Raw genomic sequence first — 12,204 nt, 5'->3', positions numbered from 1 at the left:
TATATTCAATTGACCTTCGACCGCTTCCGACGATTCACGAACAATTACTTGTAAATAAATATGTATAAATATTATATAAATATGAATATAAGTATATATATAATATTTTGAATTAATAAAGTATACTTTAATTAATTAGAATTGAAAATGTAAAAAATAATAATAATTAGAATAATTAAGTTATTGATAAAATATATATATATATATATATATGCTATATTGAAATTATATATAACTCTATTATATATATAAACTATGTAAATATCAATTATTCAGTAAACATCATCAAATAATATAATATTACATAAATAATAAGTGATATTAAATTGCAAGTTTGAATATAATAGTTATATTAATATTATCATCGTTACTTTTATTATTGGTAATATTAATATCAATAATTGTATTATTAATATTATTATTCATAATATAAAATATATATATAATTGTTATGTATAAATTATTATATTAATTTGATTACTAAAAATAATTATTTTTATTTAAAGTTATTATTATCAATATTCTTATTAATATTATTATGATATTAATATCATTATTATTTTTAATATCATTACTATTATTAGTTTTATTAATAATATTAATATTAATATTAATATTAAATATTAATGTTTGTACTATAAATATTAATATGTTCCTTTACGTATTCAATAAACTAATACAGATATATTATACATATAATTACAGTTATATACAAATACTTATATATACACAAAATGCAGTTATATTCATATATAATTACATATACAGACACCGTATATACTTGTATAATTACATAAAGGAACGTATTCTGTTTCCTATCCTTACCAAACTGCTTTTGAATTTTGTTTCTATCCCTAAAAATCATTTACAGCTATATCATTCGTACCAATCTATGAAGAATCAGAATCTAAAACACCAGGATGAATCCAAAATTTGTTAGCAATCGACATCGTTCTATATTTTTTTTGTACGATTGATTCCTCCTGTCGAGCTCCGTTGTTATTAAACTCAAACAAATCCAATGTATATGATATCAATTGATTTTACCTTATCACTTTTCAATCACCTTCACCCTTGAACATTCCTTCTTATTTCTTCTTCGATGAACCACCATAACCTGCCATGAAAACCACTCTTACTACCCACCACCTTCACCATATTTTTTTTTATATTATCTCTTTTCCTTCATCATCAGTTTCTACTTGCTAGTTCATAGACCCAAATAAACATAAACTTTATGCGTTTCTGTAATCAACCATGATCACCTCTCTTTCTTCGGCAACACAATTTTTGCTACTATAAGCGTATATTCTTCTTTGATCTTCTCAATAAAAACAAGAACCAAACTGAACCCTAAAACCACCTAAATCCTTATCTTAGAGCTTGTATTATATTTACTAAACCTGCAAAGTGTTTACTATCTTCTGTTTCGAGGACAACACAAACACCACCATCACCATATCATACAACTTGCTTATTGTAAACCTCCACCGCCACCATGCTTTATGGCTACTAATCTCTTTACTTCCTATTTTGATTCAACTCTCACCTTCCACGATAATTGCTGCGAATACTCCTATTTTTTTCTCTTAAAAACCGAAATACAAACTAAGGATTATTATATAAGGTGTTCTCCTTGTAGCCTACTTTCACCAAACAAATACCCCACTTGCCAAACCTTTTCACTAGTAGGGGAAGAATATTATTACAACAATAATAATTGCATGCCTTTTCTTGCTTTATGGCCGACACCACTACACAAGATGAACCACTTGTTGAATGGGGAGTTATGTTTAAATAAAGATAAGGCATGAGAAGATGATGTCTTGGAAACTGCATACTCGAATTTATATTTTTTTTCCTTCGGTGTTAATGGGATACAGCTGGACATCAATCAACTAACTTGCTGTTGTAGTGCACCTTTCTTTTTCCTTTCCATTCGGTGGTGAGTCCCACAAATATGCACGTTCTTTTTTTTTATTTCTTGTGGGCCGATTTTTTTTTACTCCATTTAATTATCCCCACTTGTGGATGATTGCCACTATTAGTTGCTTTCAATATTGACAACATAAAAAAGAAAAAGAAAAAGAAATCGGATGATTAGTAGTGATATATTTGAGGCTGCGAAATTTAAAAGGAAAAGGTGGTATGATGATGTTGTCGCTGGAAAGAAGAAGGATACGCGTGTGTATATATATACATATATATATATATATATATATATATATATATATATATATATATATATATATATATATATATATATATATATATATATATATATATATATATATTTTGCTACGAGGCCTGCAGATTGTGGGACAAGATATAAACATCGAGGCTGACATTTTGATCCAAGGGAGGCGACGTGTAGTATTCCTATTTCCTTTATGTTATTTAAGTGTAGCATGAGGTTAGGATCATGGACGATGATAATATGATTTTTAACGGGGTCGATATATTATGCATGATGATTTTAGGTTGGTGATAATGAGTAGATGAAAAATCACGATAATAATTATGATTATGAAGAGGGTGATGAAACAAAATTAAGATGATAAAGATGGATGATGATATAAAAATCACGATGATAATGGAAATCGTTAATGATGATTGATTAATGATTGTTGATGATAATTAAGTATGAAAGTTAAGAAGATTAGATTGGGTTATGGTTTTGTCGATGTACATATGAAGAGGAAGAAGATTAACAGGAAGTATAAATGATTAAATATAATTAGAATATGATAATAATCAGATAAACAGAAACAGAGGAGTGGTTAAGGGGTTGTTTTGGTTAGCGGGAGATCACGGGTTCGAACCCCGTTTGGTGCATTTATTTTTAGAACAAGCTTTTGAGGTAGTTTTTCTTACTAAAATTATTATTATATTTTTTATTATTATTATTATTATTATTATTATTATTATTATTATTATTATTATTATTATTATTATTATTATTATTATTACTATCATTATTATTATTATTATTATTATTATTATCATCATTATTAGTATTATTATTATTACAATTATTATTATTATGGTTATTTTTAAAACAATACAAATTAATATTTTCATTAGTATTAGTATCATTTATATTTATTTATTATTATTAGTATTATTAATTATTATTATAGATATTATAGTTATTATTATTATTACTATTATTATAAAAAAAATACAACCTTTTATTATTAGTAGTAATTTTATCAAATAAATATTAGTTACATAAAATTATATTTAATAAATATAACATAAATATATTAATATGTTTATAATAAATAATAATTATTTATTTAAAGTATATATAAAATAAATGTACTTAATTAATTAATAAAACCTATAAATTATTAAATATAACAATTATATCACTAATAATATATAAACTTGTTCGACTACAATTATATGTGTTAATATATATATAAATGATATAGGTTCATGAATCCAAGACCAACCCTGCATTGTTCAGTATCGTCATATGTATATTTTTACTACAAAATATCGTATGGTGAGTTTCATTATTCCCTTTTTATATACATTTTGGGCTGAGAATACATGCAAATGCTTTATTAACTGTTTTACAATATTTATATGCGTGAATTTCATTAATCCCCTTTTAAATGCTTTCGCAATATATATTTTGGGACTGAGAATACATGCGCTGCTTTTATAACTGTTTTACTAAATAGACACAAGTACTTAAAACTACATTCTATGGCTGAATTATTAAACCGAATATACCCCTTTTTATTAAGTCTGGTAATCTAAGAATTAGGGAACAGACACCCTAATTGACGCGAACTCTAAAGATAGATCTATCGGGCCCAACAAGCCCCATCCAAAGTACCGGATGCTTTAGTACTTCGAAATTTATATCATGTCCGAAGGAGGATCCCGGAATGATGGGGATATTCTTATATGCATATTGTGAATGTCGGTTACCAGGTGTTCAATCCATATGAATGATATTTTTGTCTCTATGCATGGGACGTATGTTTATGAGAAATGGAAATATGAAATCTTGTGGTCTATTAAAATTATGAAATGATTATTTATGTTAAGCTAATGAACTCACCAACCTTTTGATTGACACTTTAAAGCATGTTTATTCTCAGGTATGAAAGAAATCTTCCGCTGTGCATTTGCTCATTTAAGAGACATTATTTGAAGTCATTCATGGCATATAGAGGTCCATTCATCGCAATGGTACCAGATGTTATTGTATTCGTTCAGAAGGATTTTGGACGGGGTATGACAATCGATATCATGTCTTTCTGTTTTGATCAAACACCTCAAAACCCAAATCCATTTAAACCTCCATCACTCCATCGTGACTGCCACTCAACAACTTCAATCCTCATATCACCTAGAGTTACCACCACCCTTCTTCTTCTTCTTGGTGACCGAGACCACCATCACATTTTATCACCATAACCAAAAACCACCACCACCATTGAATCATCACCACCTTTAATTACCACCATCGACACCATCAACCCACGACTATACAAACATGCCTTCTGTTGCACTATCGATGGCAACAACAATACTATCGTTTCTATTTAGCGTTCGGTTCTTGAATGAACACCATAAATCATTAACCACTCACCACCTTTGGAACCACCAATTATCACCATTAAATCACCAAGCACAACCTCCTATCACTGCTGTCGCTATACTAGCTGTCCGAACAGCAGCTTTTGATGTTGTTCCTAGTTGCCGTTTCAACCATCACCGAACTTAAGGTTGATACACAATACTATTTATTTATTTATTTATTTTTACTGCACTGTTGTAGTTTCTATTTTATCCGAATACCATTCAAACAACCACTCAAAACTATGGTTTCATATTTGTATAACAATTAGAGCCACTTGTGTTTTCTTTAAATCAATTGCTATTATATATTTTTGTTGGCCAACATCTTTAAACAAGCAATACCCCACTTACTATTATATTCATTAGTGGATTACATGAGAAATATTAATTCATTAAAGAATATTCAAATAACTAAAACATATGGGAAAGTAGACTGCAAATAGACACGATCCATATTCAAATTTTGAGATATTTTTCTTGATGTACCACAATTCTTCAAGAGATGATAACTTAATAAAGATAGCGGATGAAATGGAAGTGATGATTGATGATGACCGTAAACGATGGGTTAAATTAATTAAGGGTCGAATTTAAATAGAAAAGCCTAGACAGAACAGATGGATTAGAGGTGTTGTCGTTAAGCGAAAGGTCTCAAGTTCGAGCCTTGGCTCGGGCATTTTTTTTTTTTTTAAGAAAAAGCTTTTAAAGGGTATACATTTTTACTTTTATTTCTATTATTATTATTATTATTATTATTATTATTGTTATTATTATTATTATTATTATTATTATTATTATTATTATTATTATTATCATTAAGTATTATAAGTATTAATAAAATTATATATAAGAATATTAATCGTAATACATAACAGAATATATATAAACTTAGTTGATAGTTGATTTATAATGTGTTAATATATATACATGATATAGGTTCGTGAATCCAAGGCCAACCCTGCATTGTTCAATGTCGTCATATGTATTTTTACTACAAGATACAGTATTGTGAGTTTCATTACTCCCTTTTTAAATGCTTCTGCAATATATATTTTTGGGACTGAGAATACATGCGCTACTTTTATAAATGTTTGACGGAATAGACACAAGTACTTAAAAACATTCTACGAATGAGTTATGAGTACACCGGATATCACCCCTTTTAGTCTGGTAATCTGAGAATTAGGGAACAGACACCCTAATTGACGCGAATCCTAAAGATAGATCTATGGGCACTAACAAGCCCCAGTCAGAGAATTTGAACTGCTTTAGTACTTCGAAATAGGTATACAACCGCCAGCTTTAAAAGATATGATTTGTTTGTGAGGTGTACACAACCATCATATTTAAAAGAGTGGCCTGATTGTATGTTTTTTGCATGACCGTGCGGAATGCCGGTATGCGGGGGATATTCTAGATGCATTTTGTTAAGGTCGATTACCAGGTGTTTATATATCGTATGAATGATTTTCCAGCGGTGAGCAGACCTGCACAGATTGTTTTCAAAATATGAGTATCTTGTGGTCTATTATACTATCGGAAATGATTATTTATGATAAACTAATGAACTCATCAACCTTTTGGTTGACACTTTAAAGCATGTTTATTCTCAGGTATTAAAGAATTCTTTCGCTGTGCATTTGCTCATGTTAGAGATATTACTTGGAGTCATTCATGACATATTTCAAAAGACGTTGCATTCGAGTCGTTGAGTTCATCAAGATTATCATTAAGTCAATTATAGTTGAATATATTATGAAATGGTATGCATGCCGTCAACTTTCGATGTAATGAAAGTTTGTCTTTTAAAAACGAATGCAATGTTTGTAAAATGTATCATATAGAGGTCAAGTGCCTCGCGATGTAACCAAATGTAATGTATTCGTCCAAATGGATTAGGACGGGTCATGAAAGAATTAAGGCTAAGAAGGCTTGGAGATTGATCGGTCCGGCAATGTATTGGTTTATTTGGCTTGCTAGAAACGATTTGGTGTTCAGTGGTGTTTCTAATCCTTGGAGGGCGATTGTTGATAGGGTTGTTTTTAAAGTTATTCAATGGTTGGTGAATGCGAACAAGGTCGAAAGTCATCAATTTTATGTATGGAGGACGCAACCGTTTATCCTCTTTTGATTGGGCTTTTGTGGGAGGTGTATGCGTTTGAGTTTGAGTAATGTTGTTGCAAGGTGTATGTGTTTGAGTTTGAGTAAAGTTGGTGCAAGTGCTTTTGATCCTCCCAAGCTTTTTTATTTTTTGTTATCTTTTTAATGTTTCTGTTAATGTAATTTTGCTATTGTATTTGATTGGGCTCAAGTGTTTACAGCCCTTTTTCTTGGAATTGGATTTTCACTCTTTGTGAAAGTAATCAATATAATCCAACTTTTGCCAAAAAAAAAAAAAAAAAAAAAAAAAATTCTTAGGGGGCGTTTGGTTCGTGGATTTCAATTCTCAGGATTTGAAATCCTATCGTCTGTTTGGTTCGAGAATTTCAAATCTAAAATTTGTAATGCGAACCCGAACGGGAACGCGATCGCAAAACAAAAACCCGAAATCGAAACGTGAATCCAAAACGAGAATGCGACCGTGATACGCGAACCCGAAACCGAAATGCGAACCTGAAACCGAAATGCGAACCCGAAAGAGAAATGCGAACCCGAAATGCGAACCTGAAATGCGAGCCCGAAACTTGAACCCGAATCGCGTATCCGAAATGTGAACTCGAAACACAAACCCGAAACGCGAACCCGAAATGTAACCCGAAACGCGAGCCCGAAACGCGAACCCGAAACTCGAACCCGAAACGCGAACCCAAAACGCGAACCCGAAAATCGAACCCGAAATGGGAACTCGAAACCCGAAACGTAAATCGTAAACGTAAAATCATAGAACATGAGATTTCAAATCCCTCATATATACAAAGGATTTTCAAATCCTTCATCTATGAGATTTCAAGGGATTTGAAATGCAAATCTCACGAACCAAATCCTCCAACCAAACATGGAATTTCATGCGATTTGAATTGCAAATTTCTCCAAATCTCACGAAATCCCACGAAATCCCAGGAACCAAACGGCCCTTATATTTCTATGGGGAGATGATATATCCACACTCCATTTTACTTGTTCCACCATTGAATCATGGTTTGTTCTCAAAATATCCCTACATATAATTTAACAAAAAACTTTAAATAATTTTTGTAAACTTATCATTAAGGGCTTTTTAGTAAATTTTGGTGGAACAAGTAAATTGGATGTCGGAAATAATCTCCCATTTCTATGAAAAACCTAACCCATTATCCAATCTCACGTGCCAACCTATTAATAGTGCAACGTGTCAACAATACTTAACTTGAAGTCACGGAAACCAAAACCAAACACTCCAACAGCGCGTGGTTTCCACCTACAAACCACACCGCCTTTCTACACCTTGTTTTTGTTCCCTGCTACTTGTTTTAATTTAAATTTAGCAAAAACAAAAAGCGGCCTAAATTCATCATAAAACTTACAAAAATCAATTTCCAGATATGGAAATGCAAAACGATTTCGATCGCCTTTTATTCTTCGAACATGCTCGACGCAGTGCTGAAGTCACTTACGCCAAAAACCCTCTCGATACGGAGGTTAGGGTTTCACATTTACAATTTAATTTGATTTATACAATATTTAGGGTTTCGATTTTAAATTGTTTGTTTGTACCAGAATCTGACTAGATGGGCTGGGGCGTTACTCGAATTATCAAATTTTCAGAGTGTTCAGGAATCAAAAGTCATGATTAAAGGTGAAACCCTAACCTAATTTTATATACGTTTAAATGTGTGGATATTTAATTGATTTTGAGGTTATTATGTAGATGCTATATCGAAGTTGGATGAAGTGTTAGCGATTGATCCGAAGAAACATGATGCGTTGTGGTGTATGGGGAATGCACAAACTTCTTATGCTTTTTTGACTCCTGCTAAAGATGAAGCTAAGGGTTATTTTGATTCTGCTTATACTTACTTTCAGCATGCTCTTGATGAGGTAATTGAAATGATATGTTATGTGATGAGCTTGAATTGTTTGAACGGCGAACGTATGTGGTGTGAATCAATGCCGGGAATCTAATAGATTGTTTTTTTTTTTTTTTTTTTTTTTTTTTTTGTTTCAGGATCCAGGGAACGAGCTTTACCGTAAATCTTTCGAAGTGTCTATAAAGGTACAATCTGTTTATGTTTTTTTTTTTCTGTTCGCTTTACGTCAAGTACCACATGTTTACTCAAGTGGTTACCAAATGTTACATGAAGGAACTTTAGTTGGATAGTTGTGTATAATTCTAAATATTTGCATGATAATCACATATAATGCTATTAGGATATGCTATTTAGGGTAAGTTTGTAAATGATTATAAAGAATAGTAGATGCTTCCTACTTGAGAGGTATAATGTTACGTATTTAGGATCCATGTTATATATCGCACTTTTGAAAAACATGGCAACCCCATATCACACGTGTAGAATTTTCTGGTTGTTATGTCTACGCTTTTAGTTTTAAAAAAGGTGATTTATGTGTTGAGAAAAGCTATAATGATATTAAAAATGACCTATCCTAGGCTTACCTTATATTGTTATTCGGAAAATCGTGTCGGACAGATATTCGATTTACACTTGCAAAGATTGTAATCATTTGAGGTAAGTGAGACATGCAATTATTGTCTCTATGCGTCACTAACGTGTTCCTCTAACTTTGCTATTTTACTTTATGACATCTATTAATAATTACGTGTTCCTCTATTAATACAAACGATTTGAGATGCCCTTGCTCTGGTACAACTGTTCACCCATACTTAATATGTTATTTGAATAGCTTATAGTATGTACATTTGAACCTAACTAGAATTCAATATTAATAGCCCCTAGAGAAAGTTTTGTACCTCCATCTATACATAAGGTATGTAATTGTTCTTTGAGATGCAAACGATTTGAGATGCCCTTACCCTGGCACAACTGCTCCAGCTTATTACAAAGCTCCTTAGGCATTGATAACCTGTGCACATTTGCAAGCAAGTTATGTGCAAGACACAAACGAATAACACACGACGCCCTCAGATCCATATAATCTTATTCTTCGTCGAACTAACTAGTTTTGCTTGAATCACCGCCAGAAGTAAGGGTTAGTTCACCCTTCAAAGCCTTGTGTAACCCAGACCGAATTAACGGATCTTTGACTTGAACTTGCTACAAGCCAAATTGATCCTTCCATCGAATTTTTCTACATCAAAACTCATTGGACTAAACCTCAACACTGTATTTATTTCTTGTAAAAGAGTATTGTATACTAAAATAATATGTTACCAGCCACATAGTATCACACCTCGGAAAAGATCCCGGAAAAGAGGAAAAGAGAGGTGAGTCACAACGGACTCCGCTTAAATACCTGGTCTTTCCCTAGTCAGACCTTTTCAACCCATGTAAATACTCCAAGCTCACATATAATTCTATCGTATACAAAACAACCAACAGAAAATTCGTTTATGAAGTGGAAGCTTAGAAAGCTGCAACCACAGAGCATACTTTGAACCTCTGAAACTCAAATACCCCTATGCGATCTATATAATTTGTTTTGGATGTGGAAGTTCAAACAAAGCTTCAACCATAGAGCATACTCAGACCTTCTATAAATAAGACCTCCCGCTAAATTATGGTTCTCATACCGATTGTTGGGAAAAGTTGCCTCACTATTCACTAATTCCCAACACACAATCAATGAAAAACAGTAAAGAAATTAAAGACACAAAAATACACGTGGAAACTCTAAAATTGGAGAAAAATCGCCGGCCCCAAAGAGAGATAACCACCAAATCACAAATTGTTACAATGACATTGACCACTCTATTTAAACCGACTACTTGACCCCGACGTAAAGCTGTTATCCTTGTTCATTTTCTGTTGAATGCTTCTCTTGTTGCATTTTAAGCCAGCCATTAATGGATCTCTCCCTTTCTGAACATAACCTCCAATTTTCCCTCAATAATACGTCTTATCACTGAATCTCTGTATGATTATTTCTTGAAGATATGCTTGTGAGTTGAATAGTTCTTGAAGCGGCTATCCTTGTTGAAACCTCATTGTCTATTGATTGCATATATATGAGGTTACTATGCTGACTTAACTTTTTAGGTGTTCAGTTTGTCATTAATTATGCTATCGCAACTCTAATATGCTAGTGAAATGTGCGAGAGTATTGAATTCGTCGTGTGTTTTCTTTATTACTTCTTTAGGATATGTTACCCCATTTTGGCCATGCGGGAAAATACTTATATAACTATTCTGAGTTGAGAAATCATTAGAAGTTTGTGTGCGAGTTTTTTGCTGTACAAAGATACTTCTTCATAGCTAAACCATTTAAGAGATGCTAGTAAAGAAAATTAAGTAATAGAGAGGCCCGTCGAATCGATATCTTTAATAACTCTTTGATTTGGAATGTGAAAGATACATATCGGGTTATATTTGGGTATGCATCGTATCTGTTTCCAGTTTGATGATGACCGTTTTCTTTCCAGTGTACATCTTCATTAGTAAGATTTCTGATAGGAGACTATCAAGTTATGGTTTTTAACATCCATGCATCTCTTTTTACGTTCTAATTCTTGCAAATCTTGTCAATTCATTATTTGATTCTCTCTGCACATTTACAAATTACAATGTAAAGCAGCCATATGACATAAAGCAGCCTGTATTAAATTCTCTTAGTTTCTAAAGTATCTGACTAATCTATAGCGATTAATGAATGTTATCATATCAGGCTCCAGAACTACACTCGGAGCTCCATAAACAAGGCTTTAGTCAACAAGCTATGGGACCCGCAGCAGCTAGTGGAGGTCCTTCATCTTCTTCAAGTGTCAAGGTGAACATATTTATCTTTTGTCATTATTCATTGTAATTTGTAATACAATATAATAGATTACATTCTAACTTCATTATATTTTGTGTTAAGATGTTAAACATTTACCTATAAAATTATGCGCCTAGCGAGTCTCGAGTCGCCCAAAATATATACCCATAAAAATTATTTGTCACACTATTTTGTTCCAAAATAGTAAATGTCAACCGAACCTGACCCATTTGACCCACCTATATCTCCTCCAATAATCATTAATTTCTTTATTACTTCTATTTAAAAAATTCTGACTGACTCACTGCAGGGTCCCAAGGCACAAAAGAGTAGTGATCTGAAGTATGATATATTTGGATGGGTTATTCTTGCTGTTACTATTGTGGCTTGGGTTGGCTTCTCCAAATCGAATGTACCTTCACCACCGCCTCGATAAACTCTGTTTCTGGCTATGTCTAATGGTTCAAAAGGGGTAGATATGATCATATGATAGATCATGGAGTGTGCACCAAGAGTAGGAACTTGGAAGTTGCTTAGTTGGAAGATGTTTATTTTAGTTTTGACTTAAGTAGTGAGTTCACACCATACAAAATTGGCTGAGAAGATATATCATGTTTTTTCTATATTTTACTACTGTGGTGAATTTCAATTAAGATAATCTGATTTCTGAATATGATCAATTGGGTTCGAGTGTTGAGTTTTTAACAATATAGTTGGATTCATATTTTAATCTTA

The 12,204-nt window shown here is 32.1% G+C and overlaps 1 protein-coding gene across 1 annotated transcript; it reads left to right on the top strand.

The window, feature by feature from the left end:
* Positions 1–8,061: 8,061 nt before the first annotated feature.
* On the top strand, positions 8,062–12,204 carry LOC139847595 (mitochondrial import receptor subunit TOM20-like). Its single transcript, XM_071837299.1, has 6 exons — positions 8,062–8,219; positions 8,299–8,377; positions 8,450–8,619; positions 8,747–8,794; positions 11,380–11,481; positions 11,780–12,204. The coding sequence occupies exons 1-6, from the start codon at positions 8,124–8,126 to the stop codon at positions 11,903–11,905; spliced, it is 621 nt and encodes a 206-aa protein (XP_071693400.1). The 5' UTR covers positions 8,062–8,123; the 3' UTR covers positions 11,906–12,204.

This window comes from Rutidosis leptorrhynchoides, chromosome 5 (genome assembly GCF_046630445.1).
Source record: "Rutidosis leptorrhynchoides isolate AG116_Rl617_1_P2 chromosome 5, CSIRO_AGI_Rlap_v1, whole genome shotgun sequence".
Taxonomy (NCBI): domain Eukaryota; kingdom Viridiplantae; phylum Streptophyta; class Magnoliopsida; order Asterales; family Asteraceae; genus Rutidosis; species Rutidosis leptorrhynchoides.
The sequence above is the reverse complement of the archived record's forward strand: the minus strand, read 5'-3'. Positions and strand labels throughout refer to the sequence as shown.

What these genes read in the sequence shown, in the direction of transcription:
- LOC139847595 (XM_071837299.1), top strand. Translation starts at nt 8,124, where the DNA reads ATGGAAATGCAAAACGATTTCGATCGCCTTTTATTCTTCGAACATGCT. An exon ending in ATCAAAAGTCATGATTAAAG is followed by an intron (nt 8,378 to 8,449) that starts GTGAAACCCTAA and finishes GTTATTATGTAG; the next exon opens with ATGCTATATCGAAGTTGGAT. An exon ending in CTTTCGAAGTGTCTATAAAG is followed by an intron (nt 8,795 to 11,379) that starts GTACAATCTGTT and finishes TTATCATATCAG; the next exon opens with GCTCCAGAACTACACTCGGA.